The sequence below is a fragment of the Callorhinus ursinus genome, unplaced genomic scaffold (assembly GCF_003265705.2).
Source record: "Callorhinus ursinus isolate GAN/ISIS: 27379988/994484 unplaced genomic scaffold, GSC_fseal_2.0 scaffold51, whole genome shotgun sequence".
In the NCBI taxonomy this organism is placed as follows: Eukaryota; Metazoa; Chordata; class Mammalia; order Carnivora; family Otariidae; genus Callorhinus; species Callorhinus ursinus.
This window is the reverse complement of record NW_027397113.1, coordinates 2,531,139-2,549,176: the sequence shown is the minus strand read 5'-3', so window position 1 is coordinate 2,549,176 and position 18,038 is coordinate 2,531,139. Positions and strand designations below refer to the sequence as shown.

General features: G+C 55.9%; 1 protein-coding gene across 7 annotated transcripts; it reads right to left on the bottom strand.

Annotated features, from left to right (window-relative positions):
* Nucleotides 1–17: 17 nt before the first annotated feature.
* Nucleotides 18–18,038, bottom strand: LTO1 (LTO1 maturation factor of ABCE1). 7 transcript variants are annotated; one of them, XM_073883348.1, is made up of 6 exons: nt 17,845–18,038; nt 16,444–16,549; nt 14,961–15,031; nt 11,914–12,031; nt 11,493–11,605; nt 10,851–10,990 (listed from the first exon to the last, which is right to left on the bottom strand). In XM_073883348.1, exons 1-5 carry the CDS (start codon nt 17,949–17,951, stop codon nt 11,537–11,539), a joined length of 471 nt encoding a protein of 156 aa, XP_073739449.1. In that variant the 5' UTR covers nt 17,952–18,038; the 3' UTR covers nt 10,851–10,990; nt 11,493–11,536. The 7 variants fall into 7 exon arrangements, 6 of the variants coding, with proteins under 6 accessions (XP_073739451.1, XP_073739447.1, XP_073739448.1 ...); XM_025878503.2 differs by having other exon boundaries at nt 17,902–18,038; XM_073883349.1 differs by having other exon boundaries at nt 10,853–10,990; nt 11,497–11,605.

Sequence of the window (18,038 nt, the reverse complement as noted above, 5' to 3'; positions counted from 1 at the left end):
GGAACGAGTCTGCAGGGGAGGATTAGATTTGATTACGTGTTTAAAACAAAATGGAAAAAAAAAAAAGCATAAAAACATTTTAAAAAGTAGAAAAAAGCCAACCAACCATTTTTGGAGTAGAAGAGGATTTTTAGGTAGCAAACGCGCTCGTGTGCCGTCCCCGAGGAGCACGGCTTTAAGGTGGTCCTAGGTACCCTGCATCTCGCTTGCTCGTGCATGTAGTCACTTTATCAGTCCTTTGCGCGTGTTTTATTTTATTCTGTAGATAGGTGTGTAACCTCTTCACCTGTCCGTGGCTGATGTAACCTCAGTTAGCGTAGCGTAGAGCTCAGCGTGGTCGCGTGCTGGCCCCTCTTTCCGCCCGCGGCCCGACCCGAGCGGGTGGCCAGGGCCCCGGCTGGTGGCACAGTGGACACGGAAAACCAGCTCCGACTCCCGGCCCGCGCTGCTGGTAAAGAGAACCCGCCATAGCGACGTAATATATTCTATTTTTATAATCTTCCTATTTTTGTAGTTGCCTGTTGATGAGATGCTGGTTTTTCACCCCCACAGACCTGCAGCCTGCTCACATCCAGGTGAAATCCACAGCTCCTTTTTTTTTTTCTTTTTTCCTTCTCAATATTCTAGAACCATTCCATTTCAAAGCACTTTCAATCCAGTGGTTATAGGGAATCTCTCTTGTTTCTGTTGTGTGTGGAGGGCGGGTGGGGGGGCAGTTTCTTAATGGAATGGTTTGGGAATATTCACGTCCTTGTGTGCAGACAGGATGGCGAGGCAAGTGCATGTCACTTAAGGAGTTAGCGGAAGGGGATGTTCTTGAAGGCGAGCTTCCGGTCAAGAAGTGCATTCTTAGATTGCCAGGATGATGCATTCCTTTCTCTGTAGAGCAGTGGAAGTTCGGGAGTCCTTGGTGCCAACTGGTGTTTGAAAGCGTAGGGGGCCTTTAAAGGTTGACCTAGAGAACGCGTAGTTTAAGGGTTAGGAAGGTTTTTAAACACTAAAATATATAATTTATAGTTAAGGCTAAAAAGAATATTTATTGCAGAGGATTGCAGAGGATGTTCGTAAGGCCAGTATGATTTATAAAGTAATGCAATCTCCCCTTGATTTACACCCACCCACACACATACACCCACACCCACACACCCACATACACATACACACCCACCCACCCACACACCCACACCCCCCACACACACACATACACACCCACCCACACCCACACCTACACACACATACACACACACACACACACACACACACCTACACACACACACACACACTTTTTTGCCTTTGATGTTGCAGGTTTCATACAGTTTGTCAAAGTTAGGTCCTTTTTCATAGGAGAGAGGAAAAGATCCTGAGGAACAACACAGAGAGCATGGATTTGGCTGATTCAGCCCGTCTTGGTGGTGTTCCAATGGGAACCCCATCTGAGAGGCCTCGGGGTTCCACAGAAGGTTAGGGTACCCAAAAACAAGTCCAGCCCCAACATATTGTCCCCTTTTGAAAAAATTTTAGCAACCAGTAGACAACTTGCACATCTTGGCTGTGTACCTTTTCGGAATGACTACGTAGGGAGAGTCGAAGGCGGCGAGAGCACAGGGCTGGTGCTTGGCGGGGGACGCAGGGGGGCGTGTGGGCGTGCGGAGGGCCGACGGCGGGACCAAGCGGCGGGCAGGCTGCGGCTCAGTTTCCCGATTCGCTGCTACCGATGACTTCCCGGCACAGTTTGGAAACCGATTCACATTGCTTTTCTGTATCTCTTTCACATTGTTTTGCTGCTATTGGAAGATCAGTTTTTTTGTTTTTGTTTTACAATGTCATATACTGCCATGTTCTAGTTTTAATTTTCTCATAGAAAAATGTATTAAGGATGCCTTTTTTTTGTAGATTTTTTTTTTATGTGATCAGTTTTGACTTAATGTGATTTACTGCTCTATTCCAAAAAGGTTCCTGTTTCACGATACCTCATGCTTCTCTTAGCCATGTGTAGACCAGGCGGTCAGGCTCCTTCTGACCCGCGGCCTCCTGCTCCCCAGGACACGCGGACCGGGATCGCGAAACGGGCCTGGTGGGGTGGGCTCCGGGCCGCGAGCGAGCACGCAGCCTGGCGCCCCTGGGGCCGCGACCGCTTCCTTCTCCCTGCGCCTGTAACCCTGGGCTGTCCACCCGACTGGGGCGTGCCACCGTCCTAGTTTCTACAGCTGTATTGTTCTTTACGTGTAGCTATGAAAGTTGCATTATTATATTATTATTATGGTAACAAGTGTGTCGTCACGTGCCACCACGGTGCTGTGCTGCAGGACTCGGTCACTCGGGATGAGCGGAATCACTTCTGGACTTGGTGAAAGTTCCGGGTGCTGCATCTGTCGTTATGTACTAGTGTTCTGTTGGTTCTCCTCATTGCAGCATAATGCTAATTTAAAAAAGACTCCAGATCTCAGTGAAGCCAGCTAACAGTGCTGTGTGCCCGAGTTGCCCAGCACGCTGCCGAACCAAAAGGATTTGCACCACGGGCGGCCCCTGCCCCCAGCTGGGTCAGCCTGGGTGCTCCCTGGCCATTGGCAGGCCCTGGCCCCGCCCCGCCCCGCCCCTGCAGGAACACTGCTTCTGCTTACCTCATCCGTTCTGGCTGCGGCATCTCTGTCTGAACCAAACGGGGTCCTTGAGGGACGGTCTGTCCTCGTGGGGGGGTGGGGGGGGTGAACATTGTGTGTGCTCAAAGGCCAAAGGCCGGTGGCAGGTCTGGGGAGCACAGCGGAGTCTGTCCTGTGACCAGCAAGTCTGCGAGGGTCTCTGGTGGGTGGGCGCTTTTGGTCTGTGTGTGTTTTGGTTGCACACTGTGGCACAGACATGTAACCGGCACGTTTCCAGCAGAAAACAAAAGACAAACGTGAAAAGTCTAGAAATAAAATTGGTAAAACCCCAGTACGGTGCCTGCCTGCTTCCTGGGGCGCGGGGCAGAGGAACAGGGCCCGAGCTGCTGGGTCCTGGGCCGGGGGGGTGGCAGGCAGCCGGGGGTGCCCGCTTTGGCACTGCCGATGTTTGGGGCCAGATCCTCCTCTGTCACGGGGAGCTGTCCTGTGCGCTGTGAGGCATTGAGCCACACCCCTGGCCTCCACCCACCAGATGACAGGACTGTCTCTGGTTGTTTCACTGTCAACTGAAAATGACTCCTGACTTTGCCAGAGGTCCCCTGGGATACAGAGGGAGTATGTGATGCTCTTGGCTTCGAGGAAATGGGGGGAAGGGCTGGGAAGAGGTCAGGACGCCTTGCAGAGGCGGCTCCCACCACCTCAGTGGCAAGATCAGGATGGGCTCCCAGCCCACGTCTCCCCAGCAGCCCCCCCGCCCCCCGGCTATTTGCAGATAAGAAAATAAACAAGCCAGCTTTCCCTAACCCTCTGGCGCAAACTTGCTGTTTGCTCTTGGTGAATCACGGTCCCGGTCCCCGAGGCACCCCCAGCCTGGGGAGGACAGCAGAGCGCATGTTTGGGCTTCAGTCCGGTGGCCTTTCACACGGACCCAGTGACCTGGGAGACCTAGTGGACACCTGTGACGTCCGCCTCGGCTTCAGATGCACGTGGCCGGCCTCGTTTCCAGCCCAAGGTGGGGAGTGGACAGGGAAGGCAGCAGCAGGCCTCAGGGCCGGCTCCATGGGGCCTGGGCCTCTTCCCAGAGTCTGGGGTCCCCAGTGTGTCTTCACCCCCCCACCCCGGGCTGTCGGGTGGTGAGTGCTCAGAAGGGAAGCCAGGTCACATGCCAAGGATATCACTCCTTGTCAGGTCAATTTGCTGGGGCCTTTATGAAGCTCCTGCTGTATACAGCCCTGCTCCACAGGGTGCCCCTCCTCCCAGCGGGAAACCTCCGGATGGGCTACGCACTGGAGTGCCTGGGAGCAGGGTGGATGCACTCGGACTGGGATTGCTGCTTTCCCCACAGCAGCCCCACACTGGGCAGGTACGCCGAAAGGGCCTCTGGCACAGCAGACCAAGGGGCGGTCAGAGCCGGGGGAGGCCCCCAGCCCCAGGGGCAGGCCAGGGGTATCCTGAGGAGCGGTTTCAGGGGAGCAGAGGTAACAATCTCACTGCATCAGGTTCAAGCAGAAATCGGGGCGGGCAAGTGGGGGAGCCAGGCCTGCAGAACTGGTCTGCGGGTTCAGTGGGAAGGCAGAGAGGCATGGGGGGTGGGCAGAGAGCCGGAGCCCCCGTGCAGTGCAGAGGGCAGTGGGGAGTGGGGAGGAGAGCTCTGGAGTCCCCCATACCCTGCCTCGGGTCTTTCTGGAAGATCCCAGGAAAGGACTCTGTAGGCCTGACCTGGCGAAGCACCCACCCTGTCCCATGGTGGGAGGTCTGGCTGCCCCAAGCATCTGTGAGAGAAAATAAACAGCCTTTGAGGGACTTCTGGGAGGAAGTCACCCCCTGCTGCCCCTCTCTCAAGCCCGAAAGCCTGTCCTCGCTGGGCCCCACTGCCTCACCTGGGGCCTGCCCTACCTCCCAACCACCTGTGCCCAAACGCTCAGGGGCTTCTCGCTCCTTCCAGCTCCATCCATGGTCCTGAGACCTGAGCCAGCTCTCCCCTTCACCCCCGTCCACCCCCCACCTCTCCCCTCACCTCACTTCTCCCTTTCACCCCCGTCTCTCCCCCCTCGCTCATGTTCCCCCCAGCCTCGGGCTCTCCAGCCCCGAGTCTGCACCCATGGGACTACAGGCACACCAAACTACTTCCTGCCTCCAGTTCTGTGCCTGAAGTGCCCCCCCCTCCCCTCGGGGGGCACCCTGCAGGCGTTCCTACCCCTGGCCCTGGCAGGTGGCTCTGGGAGGTCCAGGAATCATGACAGCTGGGTGTTCCCCACTCTGGGCTATGAACCCTGGAGGACAGGTGCCTTGCTGTTCCTTCTCTGTGGCCCTACTCCCAGCCTGGCAAATGGTAGGTGCTCAGAAGCGGGAACGGGACCAGAATGGAAAGGGCAGCATGGCCCACCTGGCCCACCGGCCAGGCCCAGCTTGCTTTGTGAGCTGTAGAGCGGCAGCCCTGCCTGACCCCGGGTGCGGTGGGCAGATCCCCGTGTCATGAGGACACGGCGCCGAGCTGGAAGGTGAGTCAGATCTGCAGAGGTGGGCACTGCCGGGCTCCTAGGGGCCACGGCCACAGCCACCATGTCAGGTTCCCAGAACTCATCCGAGCCTGTGGCCCCCGGAGCCTCCTGGAAGCCTCGCTGCCTGCACGCCTTGGCTCTGCGTTTGGTGGGGGAGAGTCACACCACAGACCACTCCCAACGGCGGGCACCGCAGCATGGGCTCGCGAGGGACACATGTGCCTGGCGGACTGACGGTGTGGGGCGTGCGCCCCGCGCGCCGGACAGGCCTCTGCAGCGCACAGGGCTCTGTCATCCCAGGAATGCCTTTGATCAGGAGTTTATGCAGAGGGGGCCGCAGCCCAGGGCTTCTAATCCGTTCCCACAGCCCCCTGGCCCGCTGGCCCCCAGCCCTGAGCCACACTGAGGCCCGGGGCAGACAATAGCCAGCGGACGGTGGGCGGGCAGCTCCGGCCTGGGCCTTGGGGCCCACATCCGGGGCATTGTCACGGCCACTCACAGGGGCATGCAAGGAGGGTGGGGGAGAGGAATGCAGAGCCCTCCTGAGGGCGCTTCAGGCAGCCCTGAGCCTCTCAGGGAGGCTGGGACCACCCACCCTTCCCCCTTTCGGTACGGGCGGTGGGGGCGGGCAGCTGTCCCCGCATGGCCTCCCTCTGAGCGGGGCGTCCCAGTCCCCAACCCCTGGAGCTCTGGCCTTCGTCCAGCTCAGGAGAGTCACAGCCCCTGCTCACCGAGCACAAACAGGGGACCAGGCATTGTGCTCAGGGCTCAACACACAGTCTCCCCCTAAATCCTGAAACCACCTGGTGAGTGGGCCCTGTGTTGTCAGGGCTGCAATCTCTGCCTTCTAGGCCAAGGGCGGGCAGATTCTACAGAAAAGGGTCAGAGCGAGGGGCCGAGGATCTGCTGGCCACAGGCTCTCATCCTGCTCAACTGCGCCCTGGGGCAAAAGCAGCCCCGGACGACGGCAAACGAATGAGCACAGCCGCGAGCCGGTCGGGCCTTGTGTGCCCAAATGGGCAGTGGGCCGCACAGGGGCTGAGGGTGGCGGTTTCAGCCTCCTGTGGTAGTTGCGGAAACCAGAGCCCAGACAGGGGACAGTAACTGGGCCAGGATCACACAGCCAGGAAACTGCCAGGGCCGGGCCCAGGGCCAGATTTGTGTCTAGAGCCTGTCCTCCTATCTGTCGGCGTGGCTGCTTGTCCTTCTGCCCCTCACCGCCCCCCCCACCACCACCACCCCGGCTCGTGCTCTGTCTTGTTTTTCAAATAAATAAATAAAATCTTTAAAAAACGTTATTTTAATTCAATAAATAAATAAGTAAAACGCACGAAGCCTCCACGCGGCTCTTTTCACCCACAGGCCAGTGCATGCACTTGGGGCCCAGCTTTGCCAGGAAGCCCAGCGGGGCGAGGTCAGGTCCACCAATGTCCCAGGCTTCAAGTCAGCAGTCCCCGAAGTCAGGCCGGTGTCTTGGCCGGTGGGCCTGGAGAAGGACAGCCAGGCCCGCTGGCAGCGGGGGTGTGAGGTGACCGCCACGTAGAAAGAAAGCTCACACACATACGTGCATGCAGTACACATACGTGTTTTGGTGGAAAAGACCCAGGGGTTGGATCTCGGCCCCGCCACCTTCCGGCTGTGTGTCTTTACCTCTCTGCACCTTGATTTTCTCATCTGAAAAATGGGGGTAATTGTGTCTACAAGAAGGGAGCCTCGGAGGAGGGCAGGGCACTGTCTGCATCTCGCTTGGACTCTCTGACCTGACCCAGCCCAGAACAGGGGCTCAGTAACCTCAGTTCAGTGCGCGCTTTCAGGGGTGAGGGCTACACAGCCCGAGTGTGTGCGTTACTTAGCACGGCGCCCTACAGTCACCACTCAATAAAGGCCAGCATCACCCCATGCGTCATCCAGGTGTGGAAAGAGAGGCCCCCAAACCAGCGGCTCTCCGGGTGGCAGGGCCAAGGCCATACTTCCTTCCCTCTTTGGGCTCACGAAGCAGAGAGTTCTTGTTCTTCGGGCCAGCCCCAATCCCCTGCCTGGTGCTGACCATTCTGCTCTGTGGCTTGGGTGGGAATGACCCCATCCCCAGCTCCAGGACAGGCGCTGACGGGCTCAAACCCAACAGCACATCCGCCCCCCAGGGGTGGGAAGGTTGAAGGGTGGCAGGCTCAAGGGTGAATGTGAAATCTAACAGAGCCAACGAGACAGGGAGAGACATTTTCTGAGGCTTCTGAAAAAGACAGCCTTCCCCTCTCCCCCTCAAGACTCCAGGGACCAGTGTGGCTCTTCCACCACCCTGACGGGGCTGCTGTAGGCCACGGGGTGGACTCTGAGCTTGAGGCCAGTCCTGCAGCAGAGCAGAAAGAAGGTACCAGCTCTCTGGACAAACTGCTGGATCAAGCCTCTCCTGAAGGGAGATCCCCCCTTTTGTTCCAGGAGACAACTGTTGTCCTTCTGTTTAAGTCCATTGATAGGGGCTTCCTGTCGTTTGGTGCTCAAAGATTCTTAACTGTAACAATGTGTATGTGTTTTCTACCTTCTCCAGATTTAACAGTATAATCCCAATATAAACGATGGGGCTGAGTTCTGGAGGCTGGAAGTCTGAAATCAAGGTGTGGGCAGGGCCACGCTCTCCCAGCCTCCAGTGGCTGCTGGTTAGCACCCCTTCTGGCTTGTAGCTGCATCACTCCCATCTCAGCCCTGCCTGCGCTTCCGCCTTCGCACGGCATCCCCTCCCTGTATGCGTCTCCTCTCCTTACGAGAACAGTCACGCTCCCCCACGCAAATACGACCCATCTTAACTTATGCCTAAATCACATCGGCAAAGACCCTACTTCTGAATGAGGTCGCATTCAGGGGCTAGGTGTGCAATATGGCTTTTTTGGGGGGAGGGGGGAACAATTCAACCTGAAACAGGTGAATTTGAGCTCTCAAGCTGGGGGGGGGTTCAGTGAGCACCCCGCCATCCCAGGGGCACTCCCCCACAGGGAACAGCAGGTGCTCAGTAAATCCTTGTATAAAAGATGGAACCAACCCATCAATAAGGCTTCAGTGAGCGAGCATGTCCACGGTGCTTGCGCTCCCCAGCACATCACTCTTGAGCAGCGGAAATGAGGTCATGCTTGGGTACCACCCAAGACAGAACCTCTAGCCCTGCCACCCAAGGCCCAGCTGATCTAGCAGGGCCCTAGAGAGACGAGGCCAAAGCGCTGTCTCCGCAGGGCCCCCGAGGGACAGACCAGCAAGGACCTTGATGCCAAGGAAGGAAGATTTTAATCAGAAAGGAGTTAGAAGTCCCCGAAGAGTTAGGAGTGACTTTCCTTCTCGGACAAGGAATCTGCAAAGCCCCAGCTGGGCCACTAAGTCACATGGACTTGGACAAGCCATCCAGCCTTCCGTGGCAGGGCCCTCAACTATAGGACTCCAATCCTGTAGGAATTGGACACTGTGCCCACTTGTCTCTGGTCAACCATCCCCGCTTGGTGACTTCAGTTTCCTGAGTCAAAGACCAGCTCCCCACTTCATTCATTCAGGACTGGAATTACTGTAGGAATTAGGAGGACCTCACAGGGTAATTACAGTTTTCGATCTCTCCAAATTACACTGCTGTTCTCAGATAGGATGGGAAATGGTCTGTGGGGTTGAGGTCACATGAGAGCTCACAAAGCAGCAGGGTGAAGGGTACCTCCTCTAGGAAGCCCTCCCTGCCCACCTTCCCCTTCCCTCATTCTGAACACACCACTTACAGGCTCCCCAAGTGCCTCCAAATCCTTTTCTCACCCTGGGTGGAGAAAAAGCATGATGAATATGAAATAAAAAGTAAACCATGGCCCTCTCCTAGGACACTTTGGCCTGTACACAGACTGCCCTTGGTCCCGATGACTCACATTCCAGAATTCGATGAAGCAGCTCCACGTGAAATGTTTTCTCCTCTCCTAAGTCCTAGGTCAACATTCTTTCCCAGCAGCTGCTCAGGGTGGCTGCTACGGGCTGTGTCCCCAAAATTCCAATGTTGAAATCCTGACCCCCAGCACCTCATAACATCACCATATCTGGAGATGGGGGTCTTTAAAGAGGTAATCAAGGTAACATGAGGTCACCGGGGTGTGCCCTGATCCAGTGTTGACTGAGGTCCTTACAGGACACACACACGGTGGGATAACCCCGTGAGGACACAGGGAGAGCATGGCCGTCCACACACAAGGAGAGAGGCCTCAGGAGGACCCTGCCCTGACCGCGCCTGGACCTCGGGCTTTGGCCTCCAGCACCAGGAGATGGTACTTGTCTGTTGAGTGAGCCTCATCTGTGGTGTCTGTTATGGTGGCCTGAGTGGACCAACAGTGGCACAGAATATGCTGGGAGTTTCCAACAAGGAGAGAGCAGGCCAAAGCTTTGGGAAACCAATGTTTTTGTTCCATCATAAAGGAACAAAACCCACTCCAGAGAGCTCCAAGGAAGCTCTCCCCTGGAACGGGAGGCCGAGACTGTGGGGGACAGAGAGGGAGTCTGGGCAGGAGGGATCAGTTACAACCGCTGACAGGTGGCTGAGCCAGGGTCCTTGAGGAGGAATGAACCCCTCCTCTAACGTTCATCACGGGGCACCATTCTCTCGCAGGAACCGTGTCTACAACACGTTTTAATGAGACGGGTGGACAGAAACGCAACAGGAAGCAGCGGTCTGCCCACCCAATGCGCGCCTGCCCTCGGACCTGGATCCCAGATACCTTGGAGTAAGGAATGAATTTGCTGGATATCACGTTATAAACGCTCCCACAGACAGCCTGTTGCTTTAAAACTGGCTATTTATTTTTCTCTCCACTTGTAAAATAACATATTACCACAATAGAGAACTTAGAAAACAACAATCCGCCAAGGAAAACCACCACAGTCGCCCCCTCCTCACCCCCTGACCCGTCCCACCAGCAAGGGAGGCCCGCTGCTGGCCTTGGTGGCCGTGGGCTCAGGCCGCGGGCAGGCGCTCTCTGCGGCCGTGAGCACGCCAGCTCCCAGGAGCTCCGGCGGCCGAGGCCAGGGCCGCGCTCAGGGACGCACACGCCAGCGGCGGCGTGCCCGGTCTCTCCCTCAGCACACTGGCCAGGGGAAGCGGACGAGAGGGAAGCAAACACCCACACCCGCTCCTGCGGGGCCCCCAGCCCTGAGTCTCCCGGTGGGGCCTCAGGACCACTGGCTTGGGCAGCACAGCAACAGCCACTCAGACGACCCAGGATGATGTTACAAACTGGAACAGATTCCCGGTTACCCCTTTATTCATCTCACGCGTGACTTTCAGACACACTGCCTCAGACGGGAGCAGGCGGGACCTGCCAGTGATGCTGGGGGCGCCCCCCTGGAGGGTGCACACAGGGACAGGCAGAGAGAGATGCTCAAGAACCACTGATGGAACCTCCTACACCCCCCAGTACCTCCCCGTGGATACAGATGCCTGCGAAGTACGGGCAGAAGACAAGAGAAGTCGTGTTACAGGAGATGCACAGTGTCCTCAACACAAGGCTCCCAAACTCTGCAGAGATAGCAGCAGCCCAACATTTTGTCTTTAGCCTGAAGTATTTCCCGCCTTAACCATTTTAATGCTGCAAAGCCTCACCCCCATCTGGAAACACTGCAAAGTATATGTCCAGGCTCCCTCTGAAGCCCCTCTCAGCCAGGTGCCGTGTCACCTGGCCACAGTGACTCCCCGTGGCTCCACGGAGCACAGTGGGGACCCGTGCACCCTGGGCCTGAGAGCAGTGACCCACTCCATGGCTGTGACCGCACGTTCCAGGACAGGCAGCACAAGATGGTGGTGACAGGCGGGCGCAGGATTGGAGTCCGAGCTCTGCTGCTGATGCCCTTGGACTGGGCAGTCCCTGCGGGCCTCGGTTTCCTCATCTGTAAAGTGGGAACACTGAAGGGATTACACAGACCAGGGAAGCCCAGCGCCCAGCACCTGCACATCCTCGGGGCCAGTGAATGTCAGTCCTGGCACACCGCCCCCCAACTCACGTCACATCAACCCTGGTGCTCTCAGTTCCTAAAAAACTGCTCTTCTGAGCGCCAAGTCCAGGCTCGGGGGGTAATCCTAGCCAGAGCCACCCCCGGTCTAGAACCGGCCAGGCCTGCCCAGCTGGAGGGGACCACAGGCCAACAACCCTGGACCGGGAGCGAGCAGCCCCACGAGGGCTCTGGCAGGGACTCACTCAGACTGCAGAGCAGACAGGGCCCAACAAAGGCTGAGCCTGTGTGGAGGGGCCACAGGGGGCACCCAGGCGACACAGGCAGCCCCCAGGGAGAAGGAAGCCCTTTCACCGGCCAAACTGGAACCCTCCCCACAGAACAATGAATACTCCATCATTGTTTTGCCTTGAATCACATTTTTAAACACTTAACATACGGACATCTGTTCCTTGATGTTTCATCTTTGTTCATCTGTCATCCTCAAAATGAAAGTCCAGAACCTTCCGCACTAATTTTAAAGTCCGGCTGAACATTTAGTAATGAACAAAGCTGAAAACACAGAAGAAAAAAGATGTATTTTTTTTAAATCTTATATATTTCTACTCACAAATTAGAACAAAACTTTCTCTCTACCTGCAGCTTTTCGTGTCTACACAACCCCTAAAGTTCTAACGACTGTTCATTCTCTAGACCAACTTCAGTTTTCTCACACAGAAACACAAAAATGATGTGCTTCTGTGGACCACGCAAAGGGCACGAGCAGCCTCGAGACCACGAGCGATGTGAGCGCGCGGGACTGCGCGCGGCTGGCTCGGAGAAAGGCACTCCTATCAGAGAGGGACATGCAGTGGACAAACCTGTTTAAATTTCCCTCTAATTTTGTCTAAGTCCTCGTGAAGTTTATCGTAAGTAGGGTCATCGTAAGGGAACTTCTCAATCATTCCAATCAACGATTCTAAGGCCTTCATCTTTTTGCTGTAAAGCACAGAAATAAAAACTTTTAGTCCTTTCTCCACAGTGGGCTCTGCTTATGTAACAACGACGCTGACCACTTACTTGAAAGCAATGGGCGTGCTAAGCATGCCTGAGTCCAGAAGCCGGGTGCATAATTTTCTCACTACACTCAGTATTTATTTACCTAGCAACGTGCCCTTGCCCACACCCCGCACTCAACATCAAGTGCGCATCAAGCTTATGGATATACCTGTACCCCAGCCAGGGAGCAAGCAACTGAGGCGACCCGCCACGACCTCGCCTGGGTCACAGACGTGGGAACAGACAAAACCGGGCAAGAAAAGAGCGCTGGGGCACGATCTAGCCTGCTGTAGGCCTGGGATTTTCCGGGACCCAGAAATGTCGCGCTCACAGCCCTGGGGAGTTCAGCAGCAGGTAGACCAGCAAGCCCCTCCCTCCCAAGGGCAGGAATCGGCGTCTGGTATCTGGGTCCCGTTCCCTCTCCCAGGAAGGCAAAGCTCTGCTGGGAGGTGAGGTGGTTCCCAGGCCCTCGGGTATTTAACTTCTCTGTAACACGCACACTTAACAGCCACCTCACGGCTTTCAAGAGAAGTAACCTCCGTAAAGCCCAAAACCTAGCACAGGGTAGGTGTTCAGTAAAAGCATGAAGCCTCCTGGCTTCCATGGGACCCTGGCTACCGGGGCTCACACCTGGGGGTGGGGGAGACCATTCCCAGATGTGCACATCCTGACAAGCACCCTCCCCTAGACCACACTGGGTCATCTGAGAGTCAGAAGGATGCTAGGTATTTGATTAATGGAAATTCAACAGAACTCTTCCCCAGGATGAATCAAAAGCAACCAACATCTCCTAAATACCTGCTCATAATTGCTGTTTTTAGGTACACGAGGAAGTCTGCCGATGGCAAGTCGGTTTATGAGAACAAGATGGCTACCTCTCTAATACAAACTGTAAAAGGTCAAAAGGAAGTAAATTAAAGCAATGAAGCACTCGGTTTCCAGGGCGATGGAAGGCAGATGCCGACATGTGGGAAACGGCTGTATTCCAGCATGATAAGAATACCACCCACTTTTAACTAGGCAAGTAGCAACTTATTCTTCTCTGGTCAGTGAAGCTACTCGAAACACACCCGGCCCGTCACACTGTCAAAGTCGGTGCCTGTCAGGAGGGTGTGCCCGCTCCCGGCTGATCCAACAACACAGCAGAGCTCGAGCTCAGCCCTGGCCAAACGCTGGCCTGCACACGGCTCCACCGGGCTGCTGGGCGGGGGGGCACCTCCGAGTCCATCAAGAAGCCACGGTCGTCTGATATAAAGCACCATCCTTCAGTCTGAGATACTGCCTTCCGTGGTTTCTCTGGCGTTAAAAGCCCCTTATTTTACTGAATGATAACACAGATAGGGGTTTTTCCTTACTTGAAGATAAAGAAGCAGAAGATCCTCTATCAGCCTTCTACCATTATTTAAAAGCTGTACTAACATAAGAATGCAAAAAACCATGACCCACAGCCCTAAGAGACAGGCTTCTAGGTTGAGTTTCAGGGAGACCCTCGAGCTGCGCTGGTGGGGAGGGGGCAGCAGCGAGGTGCGCTGGACAGCTTCTGCCAGCCCCCAGCCGACCGGCGCGGGTCCTCCTCTAGCTGAGACAGAGTGCGCAGCTTTAAGAAATTAGGGGGCCCCTGCTCGGGGGGCCGGGGTGGCAGCCCCTGGGTGTACGACCCTCCGCGCAGGGTATGGCGCTCCTCTAGGAGCCGGCATGTGTCGGAGTCGCGGAGAAGGGGAGGCTGAGGGAGAGCTCCAAGGACGGCCTTGCTTGTCCTCTGGTGGACCGGAGCGCGGAGCGGAGAGCCAAGCTCAGCTTTGACTGCCACCCAGTGGTGCCCCAAGTTGCCAAGCGCCATCCCCCGCTCTCGCAGTCCTCAGAGGACCATCCCCAGCCCGGTGCGCCTCAGCTCCCTTGTACATCTGGTCCACTGCCAGTGAGTCATGCCGCCGGAGCGGCCCAGGGACTCGATCAGGGTAGGGCAGGCCATCTCAGCATCACCCACAGTCAGCTGCGAGCACCCTTGTCCTCACATTCGAATACAGAGGCGCCCAAATTCTAGAAATTCAAAATATTTCAAGTAAGACGAGTCACTCGGACAGGGGACTGCCACCTTCCCTGCTGTCATCCACTCTCCCTGGGCCCCTCCCAGACCAGGCGAAAGCAGCAGACATCAGAATGAGGCAGGGCACCAGCCGAAGCGGACTCTGGGCTCCCAGGAGCAGCCGGACGGCCAGGCCGCCCGTGCCTTTCACCTCAGGGTTCGTTCCCAGGTTAAGAATGAAGCAGATGTGCAACAGGGTCCCGGGGGCTTCAGCGGGTAGCACACGGCGAGAACAGTTTAAAAAGACTACAAATGATCCAAAAAATAGCTAGCATTTACTCAGTGCCTCCAAGAACCAAACACATGTAAAACACACCACCTTATCTCACCTGCACACCTCGTTGGCTGCACTAAAAACCTAGTGACAACAGAGTCACCATTTCCGACCCTAGTCATACCAAGGCTACCGTACTGCGTTTATTAGAAGCTCCGAGGAAAGATGAACAAGAAGAAAGAATCCACTTCAACATTATTTTACTGGCAGGAGATCTAAAATCCACTTGGCGCTTTGATGCTTGCAGGGAAAAGGCAGAGGGCTCCAAGAAGGCTTGACAAGTAATAACGCGTGTTCACCAGACACTGAAAATGAGCTCTGCGCTAGTTACGATTTCCTGTGAATATGTGACAACATTCAAGGACAAGGGTGCTCGCAGCTGACTGTGGGTCTATTTTCTCCATGTGACAGATGAGGAAACTGAGGCACGAACTGCCCCAAGTCAGAGTAAGCTATGGAACCACACTCCTGCTCCACACAATGAAAAAGAAAGAAGTCTTAAACTTTACCTGTCTTTCTCAGTGGTACAACTGTGCAGGAGACATCTCCAAGCAAAAGCAAAGCCTTGATAGCACCCAATCTGTGAATTCACAAAACAGTTCAGCATGAAATTAATAAGCAACAAGCTCCACTGTATCTAATTATCAAGCTCCCCAAACTAAAGGTGGGGAGGAAGGGCAGTGGTGCTTCTCACGCTGTGGTTCTGGAAGCACCTGCTGGACATGAGACCACGGAAGTCAGGTGGCCGAGCCTTCAGTGGGGCAACAGCCTCCCAGAAGGTGCCGCCAGCCCCACCCCTGGGTCTGCATGTCCTGTGTGGTCCCCTCTGACTGCAGCAGGGTGGCCCCGCGCGTGGCTTCTGAATTCAGGCGTAGCAGACAACGTCACTCCTGCCTGGTTGTCTTGCATCACTGGCCCAAGCGTCACGAGGCCACTCCAGCAGCGCTAGGGAGAGGTCCACGCGGCAAGAGCAGCTGTGTGAGTGAGCCATCTCAGAAGTGGCTCTCCCAGCCCCAGGCGAGCCTTCCCATGGCTGCAGGCCGGACTCCAGCACCATGAGGCCCGGAGCCAGAACCACCCAGCCCAGCGTCTGTTGTCGGAGGCCCACACAGTTTGTGGTGTCCTGCTCTGCACCGGCAGACATCTACTGCAGTCCTGACTGCCACAGGCTGTCACTCAGAGCAGGCCCTCCGTGGCGAGGCCGGTCCTCCGTAGCGAGGGCCCAGCGAGGGCAAAGGCCAGAAGAGAAGACGACTATGGATTTCAGATGACTTCAATGGGAAGGGGTGACACAGGGTAAGGACTCAGGTGGCGGAAGCACCATGATACGCTGGCGTAAACTGAGGTGGCCGAGCACCGGCTTTCTCATTCCCCAGGCCGTACCCCTTCATCCTCCTTACGCAGGCGCACCTCAGAGAGATGCGGGTTTGGTTCCGGACCACCGCAACAGTGAACTGCTTGGTTTCCCAGCACGTAGGAAAAGTTATGTTTACACCACACCGTACTCTACCACGGGTGCAACAGCAATATGTCTACAAAATAACGTACATACCTTCAGTAAAAAATACTTTATTGCTAAAAAACACTAACCCTCGTCGGACTCTCAGTGAGTCATAATCACTGATTACTGATCACCGAAGCGAATATAAAAATGAAAAGGTTTGAAATGCAACAATTACCGAAGTGTGACACAGACACAAGCAGTGAGCAAACACTGCTGGAAAAATGGTGCCGACAGGCCTGCCTGGCACGGGGGTGCACAGACCTTCCACGTGTAAAAACCACAGTATCTGTGGAGCACAGACGAGGTGTGCTGGTACGGCAACATGCGCTGGCCTTCTGGATGAAGACTGTTGCTCCATCAACATTCTCTAGTCCACTGCCATTTAAACAGGCCTCAAGTTCTGGCTCTACCATACTGATCATCACAGTAAACTATAAACTATGAGTGAAAAGGATTCATTTCTAAAAATAAGGGGGGGTCCCACTTACCTCAGATCCAATTTTGGCTCCATGTAACGTGCCATACTGCCTTCCTTCAATTATACCCAAACTGTTGCCTTCTTCATAGCCTTCCTGGTATCCTTCCCCGTGAAACCTGTGATGGAAAAGCAAGCTTGATCAAAGAAACGGGAGAAGACAGTGTGTTTCCTGGAAGAAAATTTTTCCAGGAATTTTCTCTCCCATATTACCCAGACTCTGCAAGACAAGACACGGTACAGTAGAAACAGTATCGAATTGAAGGCATAGGCCACGATCCCAGCTCTACCCCTCAGTCTCTGCCAGCAAGTCACCACACCTCACGAAGCCCCATCTGCCTCTGGCCAAATTCGTGAATCCCAAACCTGGTAAGATACCAGAAACATAGAGGAAAGTTTTAAAGACACGAATCCAAGGGCCTCGGCCCCTGATACTACTCAGTGAGTCTAGAGGAAGGCCCAGAAATCTACTTTTTTGAAACCTCCTAGGTGACTCTGGTATGGAGCCAGGTTAGCGAGCCACAGTTCTGGGAGTCTAACCTACACGACTACATCAAGTGCTTCAAAACTCTCTGCCACACTCACAGGGCTTTCCGTCATAACTCAGCACACTACAAGGGAGAAACGCCATCGGATCACCACAAAATATACGAAGGCAGAGGTGCCCAGCATATAGGGACAGCTGGGATTTGAGGGCTCAACAGTGGAAGTGGGACCATCTTAACCTGCAATCACCAAAAACAGAAGATTGCTGGAGTCCCCAGTGAGGCAGTGTATGCTCCCACTTATTGGCTCTGTGACCCTGGGGAGTGATCTTGCCTCCTCATCCGTAAAACACGGTGAATAATAGGATCTAATTCACAAAAAGGGCTAAAATAGTTAACGGGGATACAACCCTGAGCTCACTGTTGGGTTCACACAAAGCTCTAAATAAATGTCGGCGACCGAGGGTTAAATGTTCGCTCTCTTCCAGGACTGATGTCTACTGGTGTCTCAAGTGGGCCGGGCACTGGAAGACGGCCACAAGGCAACTCGCGGGTCCCCACTGTCACGGCCCTGGGCACTCCCCAGGGGCTCCGGAGGGAGAAGGATGACGGCTGACACATTCATCAGCATGTCCATGAATGCTGCCGTATGTCCCACCACTAAGGAACAAGGGAAAGGGGCAGCGCCCAGATGGCAAAGGTCCGTCCCACCCAAGTACCGCGCGTCCCCAGAGGAGGGCAGTCAGCAGGCCGAGCAGATGCTCGGGGCCGCCCGGACCGGGAGGCGGGCCTGGGGCAGCAGCTGGGCACGTGGCGCGCCGCCCAGAAGTAAAGCGGCGGCCCCAGCACCTCGGCCCCACACGCGTCCGCGGCCGTCGCTGCCCCGGGGCGCCCCCCCACGCGCCCCCCCAGCCGCGCCCGCGGCTCACCAGGCCCGCGCTGCCTCCGCACCCGAGGGAAGACGCTGGCCCGGCCCCGCCACCCACCTCTCGTCCGCCATCACGATGGCGTCGAACATGTCTTGACTCCCGGCCATGGCGACTCCCCGCCCGACCCGGCTCGCCGGGCCCTTCGGGCTCCCCCGGCCCGCGCAGCCGCCGCCACCCGCGAGGCTCGAGCACGC